Source organism: Dromaius novaehollandiae, chromosome 3 (assembly GCF_036370855.1).
Source record: "Dromaius novaehollandiae isolate bDroNov1 chromosome 3, bDroNov1.hap1, whole genome shotgun sequence".
In the NCBI taxonomy this organism is placed as follows: domain Eukaryota; kingdom Metazoa; phylum Chordata; class Aves; order Casuariiformes; family Dromaiidae; genus Dromaius; species Dromaius novaehollandiae.
In genome coordinates this window covers 114,991,556-115,002,660 of record NC_088100.1, presented here as the reverse complement: position 1 = coordinate 115,002,660, position 11,105 = coordinate 114,991,556, and the positions used below count along the sequence as shown (strand labels likewise).

The 11,105-nt window shown below is 47.5% G+C and overlaps 1 protein-coding gene across 6 annotated transcripts in view; it reads right to left on the bottom strand.

The window, feature by feature from the left end:
- The window catches only part of SLC24A3 (solute carrier family 24 member 3), a 255,402-nt gene that overhangs the window by 20,413 nt on the left and 223,884 nt on the right, over positions 1–11,105 (bottom strand). For 2 of the 6 annotated variants that reach the window (XM_064509881.1, XM_064509882.1), the window contains exon 16: positions 252–317. The exons of 1 other annotated variant lie outside the window; for it this stretch is intronic. In XM_064509881.1, coding sequence (XP_064365951.1) covers positions 252–317 — 66 coding nt within the window. Of the gene's footprint in view, positions 1–251; positions 318–4,610; positions 6,301–11,105 lie in introns of those variants that run through there. 3 more of the 6 variants (XM_064509879.1, XM_064509880.1, XM_064509883.1) reach the window with 2 other exon arrangements.

Sequence of the window (11,105 nt, the reverse complement as noted above, 5' to 3'; positions counted from 1 at the left end):
ATTACCAGTGCCTCTCCCAGAGGTCCTCCCACGAAAGACACACAAACGTCTGAGCCTCCCTGTGACAAGGGTAGCTTCTGCAAAGCACCCCATTACAGTCTTGGGAAGCTCACCATAGGAGTGATTGTTCCTATCCCCTCACACCAGACTTTGCAACTGCTGTTGCAGCTAGGAGCAAGAAAGGAACAGGTGAAGAAAATGTCTGTAAAATCACTCTTTGGGAAATGAAGAACAAAAGACTAGATACATACTGTGACAAAAACAGATGCCAGCAGGAGACCAACAGAATAGATAAGTCCTCTGCTGTTTAACCGAATCTGGAAAAGAAGGAAGTTTGTAAAACCATGCCATAATTTCAAGCAACATTTTTTTCTCACTGCTAATAATCCTGTAATGCTAAGCTGCGGAGCTGCTAAACAGGCACGCAAGCTATGAAAGCCAAGCCAGCCCATTACATCACTGATTTTTTTTTTTGCCTACTCCCTCTTGCCAAAGGAGGAGCATTACTAAAGGCTGGTGTGCTCTGGACCTGATAGCACTTCAGGTTGTTCCACCACCACAGGGGCTTTCTTGTCCCTTGCGCAGTTAGGTCGTGGAAATGCGTCTTCTTGCCAGTTAACTCCTACGTGAGTCCTGAATGAACAAGTCCGGGAAAGGTTTATATTCAATCATGGGTTAATGCCTCCCAGTGGGGGAAAACAGAGCAGGACACATGCACGTTCTTCCCTGCTCTTGCCCACCTCAGTGAAGGAAACAGGCGGGTGATCTCGAGACCAGAGCCTCCGCTGCTGCAAATCATCGGTACCTGCATCGCAGCACACTAGCACAGGCCAAGCGTTATTTAGCAGTGAGGCCAACAGGGCAAAGAGACCCTTTAACACCGGAGTGGCTTTGCAGAGACACTGTCACTGTGGTACATAGGCACCTTGCAGTCACTGAGATAGTCATCTTCGTGGCAGAGCCACACTTACACCCACCATGGAGAATGGAGGTACAGGTCCCTAAAGAGGTGGACGTTTTAGCTGAAATTTTTAGAGTCTTGACAGTCTAATCTAAGATGCTCAGTTGCATCTTTAAGCTCTAAATACATTTAAAATAGGGGTCTATGTGACATAGACCTAAAGCCACGCAGGAAGGCTGCTGTAGGAGTAATGCCAGTTCTCCTGTCCCATCCCCCAACCAGGATCACACTTCTCCTCAGTCTCCCATTCTTCTCTTGTGCCTTTAATTGCCAGTCCTTTGGGCATTCTTGTATCCCCTTCCCAAGTGGCATCACCTGCAGTATCAGCAGGGGAGCACCCCAGGCTGTGGAGCCTCCCAGGGGGATTTTGCTGGGGTACTGCTCGAGGGAAACGTCCTCCCAGGAGGACCAGCCTCTCCAGCAGGGATACTGGAGGCTGTGGACACCACATAATATCAGATATCATCTTAAAGGCATTATAAGGTAATATAGCCCATTGTATTCCTCCCTGCATATTCTGTGTGAAGAAACCATATAAGAAGTTGAGTTTCAACTAACGGTGACCAAAAAGGCTGACAGAGTATTTCTGCTCATTTAAGTTTCCTGGCAAAGGTCAATCTTAGCAAGATAGGTTTGGGTATGACTATTTTTCAAAGATGCTTTAGATGAGGACACTGCTTTTGCTTGTCTGGCTGTCTTTGTTTAGTGCAGGTACATTTTCAGTCATATCACTCTGTTGCGGAGGTCAAACAGCCCAACTAACCACAGAGATCTTCCTTAAATGGTCTGGTATCAAACTCTGCATCGCTCGGCATGCTGCATACAGGGAAAAGCAAAAGTCATAGTCTGTTCCTGCAAATGCTCTGCAGACAAAAAAATAACTCTGAGGATGAAAGTTCATCCACCTCACACAATGCATGTTTTCTTTTCTCTTCAACAGCTGGATTTCTTCCTTGTTTCTTAAACTGCTCCTAGTCTAATAAACAATTCAGGAAGGAATTTTGTGCTATGATGCCATTTTCTCAAGTGTCAACCCAGGAAATAACAGTACATGGTGTATCACTGGCCACTTTTCAGTGCTCACACCTTTTCAGCGAGACTACAAAGCAGACCGCTTGCAAGAGAAGTGGAGGTTCCTCATGTGAAGACAAGCAGTGCCACAGTCTCCTGAACGCCACCACACTCGGCTCCTGGGGCACCCATGTCAGCTGGCATTGCAGTCGGGGAAACCTGTTCATCCACTGAGCCCAATATCGCTCCCAGAGCCAGCATAATGATCTAGTTTTGTTCACTGAGGTCACCTAAAGGGAAAGTCTGGCTTCCAGAGTTGAGGAAAGGATGATCAGTTCTGACATTTTGCCAGCCTGAGGCTGCAATGCCCTCCATGGAGCCAGGAGACTGCGCTGGAGGCAGGGGCAAGCCTATGGCTATAAGACAGCCTGGGAAGGATTTCGCTCTTGTGCTGCATGATGCAGTACTCCCGTGCTGCTGCTGACCCATGGCAAGCACCATGCAGCTTGCGCAGCGACTGCATCCTGCAACTGTTCCAGCATTCGGGTTCCCCGGAGTCCCACCAGGTCATGCAGCTCTGCTGCCGCCTGAGATTTTCTGCATCTTCATCGGTGTTAAAACACTGGCACACACAGCTGGCCCATTTCCCTTCTTCACTGATTTTTGCTGTCATAAAAAAGCCTGCAGCCACGATGATCGCTTGTTCTGACAGGCGTTGCCGTCTGTTTAAGACATAAGCTATAGGTGTGCACATGCGTGGAAGGACTATTATATTCCCATCGCCATTACAGGTACAATACAACAGTCTCGCTAGTCAGACTGTTCAAAGAAATGAAGGACTTGGCTTGCTTCAGCGTGAAGGCCAATTTTGGCACCACCTGCATAACTGAGGGAGAAAAAAAATGTAACGATCCGACTGTTAATGTATACCGCAGGTGGTAAGGGGCAGACAGGAAGGAGTGTATTTTTTCAGCCATGGAAGAAGTCTCTAGGGCCATTTACCAGTCCTGAGCAAACCTCAAAGATTTCCTGAAATGAGAGCTTCTCTTGGGGAGGAGAGAGATGCATCACGTTCTGGTCCAGAAGGTCCTTTTCCTTTGATACCTTCATGTGTATCTCCTGTCATGCTAAGGAGCCCAGGCAAGCTCATTTTGGGGCACTGTGGCCAGATCACAGTGCCCCACAGAGATGGTGCACCACTGCCAGGCATCCACACCTGCCCTCTGGCTTCAGCTAGTCCCAATGGGCCATGCAGGGCAGCTAACTGGGGTTTGCATCAGCATAACTAAAATGCAAGCCTAAGCTCAGCTCTCCCCTCACCTCCCCCCACCCGAAGGAGCAGCAGCTGGCCAGGAAAGACAGACCCTCTTCTACAACAAATTCCTGTCTGGCTTTTCCTCTGGAGGGCTGTTTTACCAGTACCAGCATCTGCAAAAACCATCCATATGAAATGTGCCAACCGGACAGGAATCTACGGGAAAAGGAAGCGAATGAAGCGGCTGGAATTATTTTAGCATGGAAAATGTCTGAATTCAACCTAAAGCGCAGGCACTGCTTCACAGTTACCTCACTGGCCTCCTTCAAAGCAGCAGCTGCTTGGAAAGAAGGCGATTCCTACGCCTCTGCCTGCACTTTGCTGAGTACGGTGCTTGCAGGGAGAGCTGTTTGGGGCTGTGGCTTTTGGCCTATCTGCAAGGCCTCCCTTTGGAGGTTGTTTGGGGGGAACAAATGGTGTTGAGGATTATTCAAAAGTAAAAGGCATTTTTTAAATTGTTTACGACAGGTTTATGCCTGGAACAGTCACAGTGGATCCCCCAGGGGCAAGGCAAATGTGGCAACCCCTCCAACAGTGCAAGCGACCACTCCAACTTAATGGGTCCCACTTTGGCTTCAAGTTAAGCAGGAAAGGCCCTGGCCTGGGATCAAGCCCAGCAAACCATGTTAGACAGGCCAGCTCCTGCCGGTGGGCAGAGCTGCTAGCTAGTAACTAACCTAAATGCTGAGAGCTTTCTTTGATGAGGCTCGACTAGTCTGGCAGAAAAGCAGGAATCTCCTGGGCAGGGCAAAAGGGTGTTTTCACACTGCGGAGCTTTGCACACTGCAAAAATCAGCTCATTCCTTAGGGTCATCGCCTTTTTTCAGATTACCTCACTCTGCCACTGGACGGCAGGGCTGAAACCCTCCCGCGCACAGAGTAACGGGTGGCTTCCTGGGGGAATGAACGCTAGTGGGGGAATGTGCTTCGTCAGGAAGCCTGTTTGGCTGCACTGGATACATATCACAGCTGGACTTTCTGGAAGAAAAAGTGCAATTCATTGGGTGAAGAAGCCTTGCCAGTGAGCTCCCCGTGCTAGAAGAGCTGTGCAGACTTCCTGATGTCCTCACCATGGCCCGGGGGTGACGCACGGTGAGGACCGTGGCCTGGGAGGTGATGCACAGCGAGAAGCTGCAGTGCCACAGGGCAGGCAGGACGGAGCAGGAGAGGTCGAGCGCTGCTGGCGAGAAGGGCTACCAACAACGGGCATGGGAAGGAAGAACAGGAGGAGAGCTGGGATCAACTGACAGCATCTAAGGCTGTTCCCAAAGCAGATGGGCCCTGACACCCATCCATGGATGGAATAATGGAAATCCTCAAATATTAATCAAAACAACACCGTTTAATTCCAGTAAACACTGCTGTTACTTATCGAATGCCCACAAAAAGAGAACCTACGCTTTCAGAGGAGCCGAGCTGAGCCTTGCTCTGCGTCTGCTACAATGCTGCAAAGTACGGCATTACCTGGGGTCAGGCAGAGCACGGCTGGGCTGCTCACTGCAGCAGGAACGCAGGTGTAACACTTTCCTGATGTTTTCTCCTACCTGCTAATACGCTCGAGGTTTTTCCTGCAATCCCCTTCTGCTAGCCCAGGTCTGTATTACACCCATTCTGTCCCCAGCAATGGCTGCAATCACAGAAGTCACACAAAACAGGGCCATGCATTGTTTCAGACTGTAGTGCTCAGTGTTTTTCAGGTACAGTTAAATCCAAATTAAGCTGAATGGCCATGCTTCACTTGCTTCTTTTGTTTCTCTCATTTTGGTTCTGCATTTGCCTAAAGAATCCTTTCTTCTTCTGCATTCATTTCTTGGCTACCTGCAGCTGTCTCACGAGTGGCCCATAAGCCTATAGCTCTGGAAACACTGCTTTAACTGATGAACTATTTCCACTTCCCTGATATTCACTGCAGCCTGCCCTATTTCCTATTGTGACTCCTAACAGCCTGAGCTCAGGAGCTCAGAAGACTGAAATTTGGTACAAATGCTTAAGAAAAAATGTGTCCTTGATCTGTTAAATTGGAATGGAAATCAGTCAAGCAGCCTTCTCATGAGACAGCTGGTATTTCCTGCACGAGGCAATGGAGTAGCTTTCTGCAGGGCACATGATGATGTTTAAGCTCAGGGAAAACAAGGTTAGCAAAATTTTCAAAACTCACAGCAGGGGAGGGGACGTCTTCTCAGTTTTTAGCAAACAGCAGAGAAGGGGCCTCAGTTGAAGTTGTCTTCATCATGGAAGGAAAAGCTCAATTCTCTCTGTTTATTTAAAAATAGGAAATGCTTCTTCCCTGGGAGAGAACTGTCTGCAGAGAAAGTATTCTCTGGTACTGCAAAGAGGAAAAATTCTGCATTCCCAAACTCTCCTTTGAGGTTTGGCTTGTATGTAGTGGCTAAAGCAGGCCAGAAGAACTTTCTGCATACACTGATCACACATGAAAGGTTTGCAAGTTCGAAATCTGTTCCGTGTGCTTTTACATGGGCCCATCTCCCTGCTTCTTTTGCAGCAAATGCAAAGATGCGGCTGCAGACTCCAGCTGCTCCCTCCCAGCTTCTGCAGGCAAGAAGGAACCGAGGCTGAAGCAAACGCTGGAGGAAAAGCAATGGAAATAAAATAAATGCAATTCCATTCTTCCGTTCTCCTTTGGCAGTTGCTGAAGGGAAAACAAAGAGCTATTGCCAAAATCCAAATTGGTTTTGCTCCAGGGTCCAAATGAGAAATTACCTCAGCTGGGAACATTAGAAGGGCTCTGTTATGCTTCCAGCCCCTCAGCTGCAAAAGCATCAGGTCTCCAGTCTGGTTGGGGATCCTTTGCTTGCAATGTCCTTGGCTGACAGTGTAAATTCAGTGTAAATCCTGCATTCCCCAGGTCCTGCCATGAAATGGGAGTCTCAACAACCTGCAGATTCAGGACATGTGCTGCATTCCTGCCTGTCTAGAGGCAATTTCCTTCTTGGACCTTTTCTGAGATGCTGAAACAAATTTTCTTCATTTGCTCCATATCACACAATTCACTCTGCAGAGCATATAAACCCTGGATTATGCAACATGGAGGGCTTCACATATAATCTCAAGGTATTAAACAAGAAATGGAAGAGTTACGGTGGAAACAAACTCCTGCATTGCTAGGAGCTTTCTTCAGGATGGGATACGCACAGTTACCTCTACCATCCTGGCCCTTACAGTTTGCCCCAGTGACTGACAGATGCATTGAACCTGTCCTCCTCCTTTTTTCTGAATCATGAACACGGTCTATATGCAGATAAAGGGTGGGAAAGGAGGTGAACACAGTCTGTATGTAGATATAGGTGGGAAAGAAGGTGAATAGATACACAGTTGTTGGCCATAAGGAGACTAAGGCAAACTTCATCTTTATGTCTTAAGATCCACCACAGTCCTGTGGAATTAAAATAGTGACTATCAAAAGGGTCAGTGAATAGCAAACTAGTGAAGCTTGCTTGCCTTCTTGACCTTTTTCTCAACTGTCCACTTCCCTGTGGATTCTCTGATGCCTAACACAGGTCATGCTGGGGTTATTCCTTCTCTGTCCAGCTGCCTTTTTCCATGGCAGAAATGTAACATCTCTGAGACTTCTACCTTACTGTCAAATTTGGCTGAAATTGGCTGAAGTTATTAGGCAAGGGAGTGATGGATAGACATATGGATATACTCACAAACTTGCTGACAATGTGAACAAATGAACCTGGCTGGTTATCCTTAGGCTAAAATTCCTGTTCTCTAAAATATTCCTGGCTTGGGTCTGTTTTATGGCTTCATATCCAAAAAAAAGATTCCAGAGGGAGCAAATTTCCTTCCATTCTGGATTTGCCAGACCCCTAGGGAGCGACTCTTACAGGATCACCACCTCGGTCACCCATCCAGGGCTCTGAGCTGGGAGAGATGAGAGGGTGAATTCTTTCCAAGATCTGCCTAGGGCCAAGGATGCCACTTTTTCTCTGAAAGCCCTGCTGGTGTGCTAGATCAGCTACAGCTGATGACAAAAGGCTGGAGCTGGGACAGGAGGGTGACCAAGGGATGCCTGAGCAGCCAAGGGGGTAGCTCCAGGGGGAAGCAGGGAGGGAGGGCAGAGTTAGTGTCTGGCCATTAATGGGTCCCCAATGAAAACAAGAACTCTTTAAAATATTAATATATAGCTGGGGTAGAGATTAGACATTGCAGAAATGGAAGTAATGTGATGCGGAAGCTGCTTGATATTCCTCGTCCTGAGCACAGAGCAGGAAAATTTTGTCTAGATTTACCCTCTGGTGGGAAAAGGGTCCGAGGCCTGGCCCAGACCAGGAATGCAGGACAGATAACTGCATTCACAACAAAGCAGAGGGCAAAGGAGGACCTTTCCTTCTCCTCATCAACACCGACACCCTCCTGGAGCAGCAGGAGATGGCTCTAGCTTGGGTTTGGACTGAGTGCAGTCAGCACTGGAGAGAAGAAAGAGAAGAAAGATGCAACGCTACAGATTGATAACTGCAGAGCCAGAGCAGGACAACTGGTACCTCCAGGAGAGGCAGGGAAGATGGCATCAGAGACCCTGCCGCTCAAGCACACAGCAGTTGTGCAAAGCACTGCCTGTGCCCAAGCTTTGCCTGTAGCATCACTCGGCTCCAGCCCCTCTGTGCTGGCCAGGGCTGCCCGGCAGCTCCACCGGTGCCGTGCCTGCATCCTACCAGCTAAATGTTCCAGGAAGAATAATAGGAAGCTGAAACATCCATTGACAATGGGCACGGGAAGAGAGAAATCAGGGCTGGGAGAGGCACTTAATCAAAACGATTGCACTCTATCAACTCAGCACCCAGATGCAACACACGGGATGTGCAGCCTGTCCCCTGTTCTGCCACGAACCTACCGCGCCACATCCAGCAAGTCCATTCAGCTCTCTTTGACTTCTCCTCTCTCGCTCTTTTGCTGTCTTATCTACTCACTCACAAGCTGTCTCTCTCAGACCATACTTGTTTGAATGATGATCCCTGATCCTTCTGGGGGTTCCAGGGGCTTCTGCTGGGCCCACGACAAAACTAGGCACTCTCTGGGACCTTGTGGGACAACACAGTCAACATACAGGTGTGCCACGAGTCGTGACCAGCTTGCAAGCTGCATCCTATCCAGAGCTCTCTGCTCACCTCCAATCTCAAGGTGCCACCTGTGACATGGGCTCCAAAACACCCACCTGCCCATGGGGAGTTTCAGGGAGGCTCAGACACAAGCTCTTGGCAGAGAGGCTGCTGAAGCAGCTCAAAGTGCCTGTAGAGGTGAGACTGGTCCTCACGTTCACAATGAAACCACGTAAATCTCTTTCCGGCTCTGAGCAGCTGGATGGTGCATGAAGCCACCTGACTGCAGGTGGCTGAGAAAGGTCACAATGTGCAAAATCTCTGGATACCATGCTGCTGCACGCGTGTGCACACCGCAGTGCAACATCAGAGTGAGGAAGGAAAAAGAAAAACGGAGCAGATCCTGTTCTCCTTTTCAGCACAGAAACCCAGAGTAACTGTATTCTGGTTTCACACCAGCATAACAGGGAGCAAAATTTGGCTATGGGGGATTCTAAATTGAGAATCCAGGCTCAGAAGAAAGCCTGAGAGCAGAGATACAGAGGGATGCTACAGTATATGATGCTGGAGAAAGCGCTAGGTGTTTAACTTCCTGAAAAACAAGGCAGGAGAGGGCCTCTAGGAGGTCCCCTAATTCATCTCTCTGCCTCAAGGCAGCGTCTCTGAGTAAAACCTATCAGTAATGCCATGGACTGTCTAGATAGTCTGCTGCAGCATCCGCCATGCATCGTAGATGCATTTTTTCCTAGTAATCAAATTTAGACTCTCCGCTATAAATGAACCTGGTTTCTTCTATCTTCTCCCCCTCCAGCACCCACTGAGCATGCTGGATAGCGTGCATCTAGGGTGCCCTTTTTTTTTCCAGGCTGAAATGTTACAAGGCTGGGGTTGAAGATGCTAGTCTGAAGCCTGGGGGATGTCCAGGTGTCTGTGAGCTCAGTCAGACTGCTCAGTCAGAAATCCTCAACTAATGGGAACTGAGCTTGTGTGACACATGAAGGCGATGAGCACATCCCAGGCTGCGTTCAGCCATGCTAATCTCGTCCTGGTTCAGCAAAACATTTGATCCCTCCACAAGCTTAATGAGACTTAAGCTTACGCTCACATGTTGAGCTATCTGGGGACTGTATTTCTTTTTTCTTTCAAAGGAAAACATGGTCTTGCAAAATTATGCCGTGGAAAATGTGGAGGCTGCCAACATTTTTCTCTTGTTTTCTGTCAGGAGTATCAACAAACTGTTTTGTTCAGGATGTTCTGAATTCAGCACAGCACAGTTTAATTAGGGGAGAGCTCACTCTTAGACGGCACTTCCCTATGCAATGCAAGCAAAGAGGAACATCCACGTGCACAGAGCTACTCACACACTTCAGTGCTGTCCTGTGCCAAGGCTTAACTATTGAATCATGCAGTCTGTTTTTTTTGTGGCTTTCAGAAAAGATATGACTGCAATTTGCTTATTAAAATGCATTTACTCTCCACATTCAGCAAAATTTAATTTCAAATCCCTTAATTCCTGATCTGAGGTACAAACTAAACCTAACTTTGACATAGTTCCCTTGGATTCAACATTCTGGAGAGGCAATCATGGTTTCTGATGGCTATGCAAAAGTAATCATGATCAAATAAGCTTTTTTCTTTTCTTTTAAAAAAATATCTTCTTTCTTGTGTATACAAGTAGGGAGAATCATCATGACTTTGGGGAGTTCTTCTTTTGGAAGAGGTGCTACAAAGACAAATTTGGAATCTTGCCACATACCAGTGGTGCAGTGCTGTAAATGGTGATTATTAGCTTAGAAATCTTCTACTGCTTTGGACTTACGCAGTCCCATTTGGCTGACAAGCAGGCTGGACAGAGTTTGAGGGCTTTCGTTAGGTGGGTGAGCCTTTGCTGCTGTTAGCACTGTCACCTATGCCCACTGCAATCCATGTGGCAGCTTAATAATACTTAAATAAATAATTACTATTAATGTGAGTGTGGGAGGTTGTTTTGGTTTGAAGTCTGGCTATCCAAGGATTTGGAGAGAAAGCCGTGAACTGTAAGTGAATACTGAGGAAACTCTCTTTGCTAACTGTGGGGCAGTTTCCAAGGCTGCTTTTTTTTAACCATGTGATCACAGTGTACAATGAACAATTTGGGTGCACTAAACAGTAGCGACATTGTTATGCCTCCATGAGAGCTGGCTGCTTCTGTTCAGCCACTTGTTTTCACCCTTTTCAAGGAAAAACCGTAACAAATATAGGGATGAGCTACTCACGAGAGAAAGGGATTTTATTCCTACAATGTTGTTCCCCTGCATTTTGTTTTCAGTCCCGAAGTCTTGGGCTCTCACACTTCATCCAACTAAACCGAAATGTCAGTTCTGTCAAAAGGGTGCCTTTACGCTGATACTTTTCCTTTGGGTCTTTTGCCAGAGGACTGTAATATCATAGGCTGATTCAGGTTGGGAGGGCTCTAAGTTTAACAGGAATGTGATGATATTCAGTAGTTTTGATGCTCAAAGCAGTGCCTCAAATGCAATCTATAGATAAAGCAAGACAGTACTTTCTGAATTACTCCGAGGCTTATCCAGTGCTCCACGCTCCCCTGGAGCTCACGGCTGACTGTCTGTGTGGGAAGAGGCTCATGAGAGCTTGTATTTCTTGCTATTGCAAGTATTATTTGTTAATTTACAGTTGGGCCCCAACTGCTTAAAGATGAAATGTTGCAGTTGCAAAGCTGAGTACGCAAAGAAGAAGGAAACCTCAGGATCGAAGT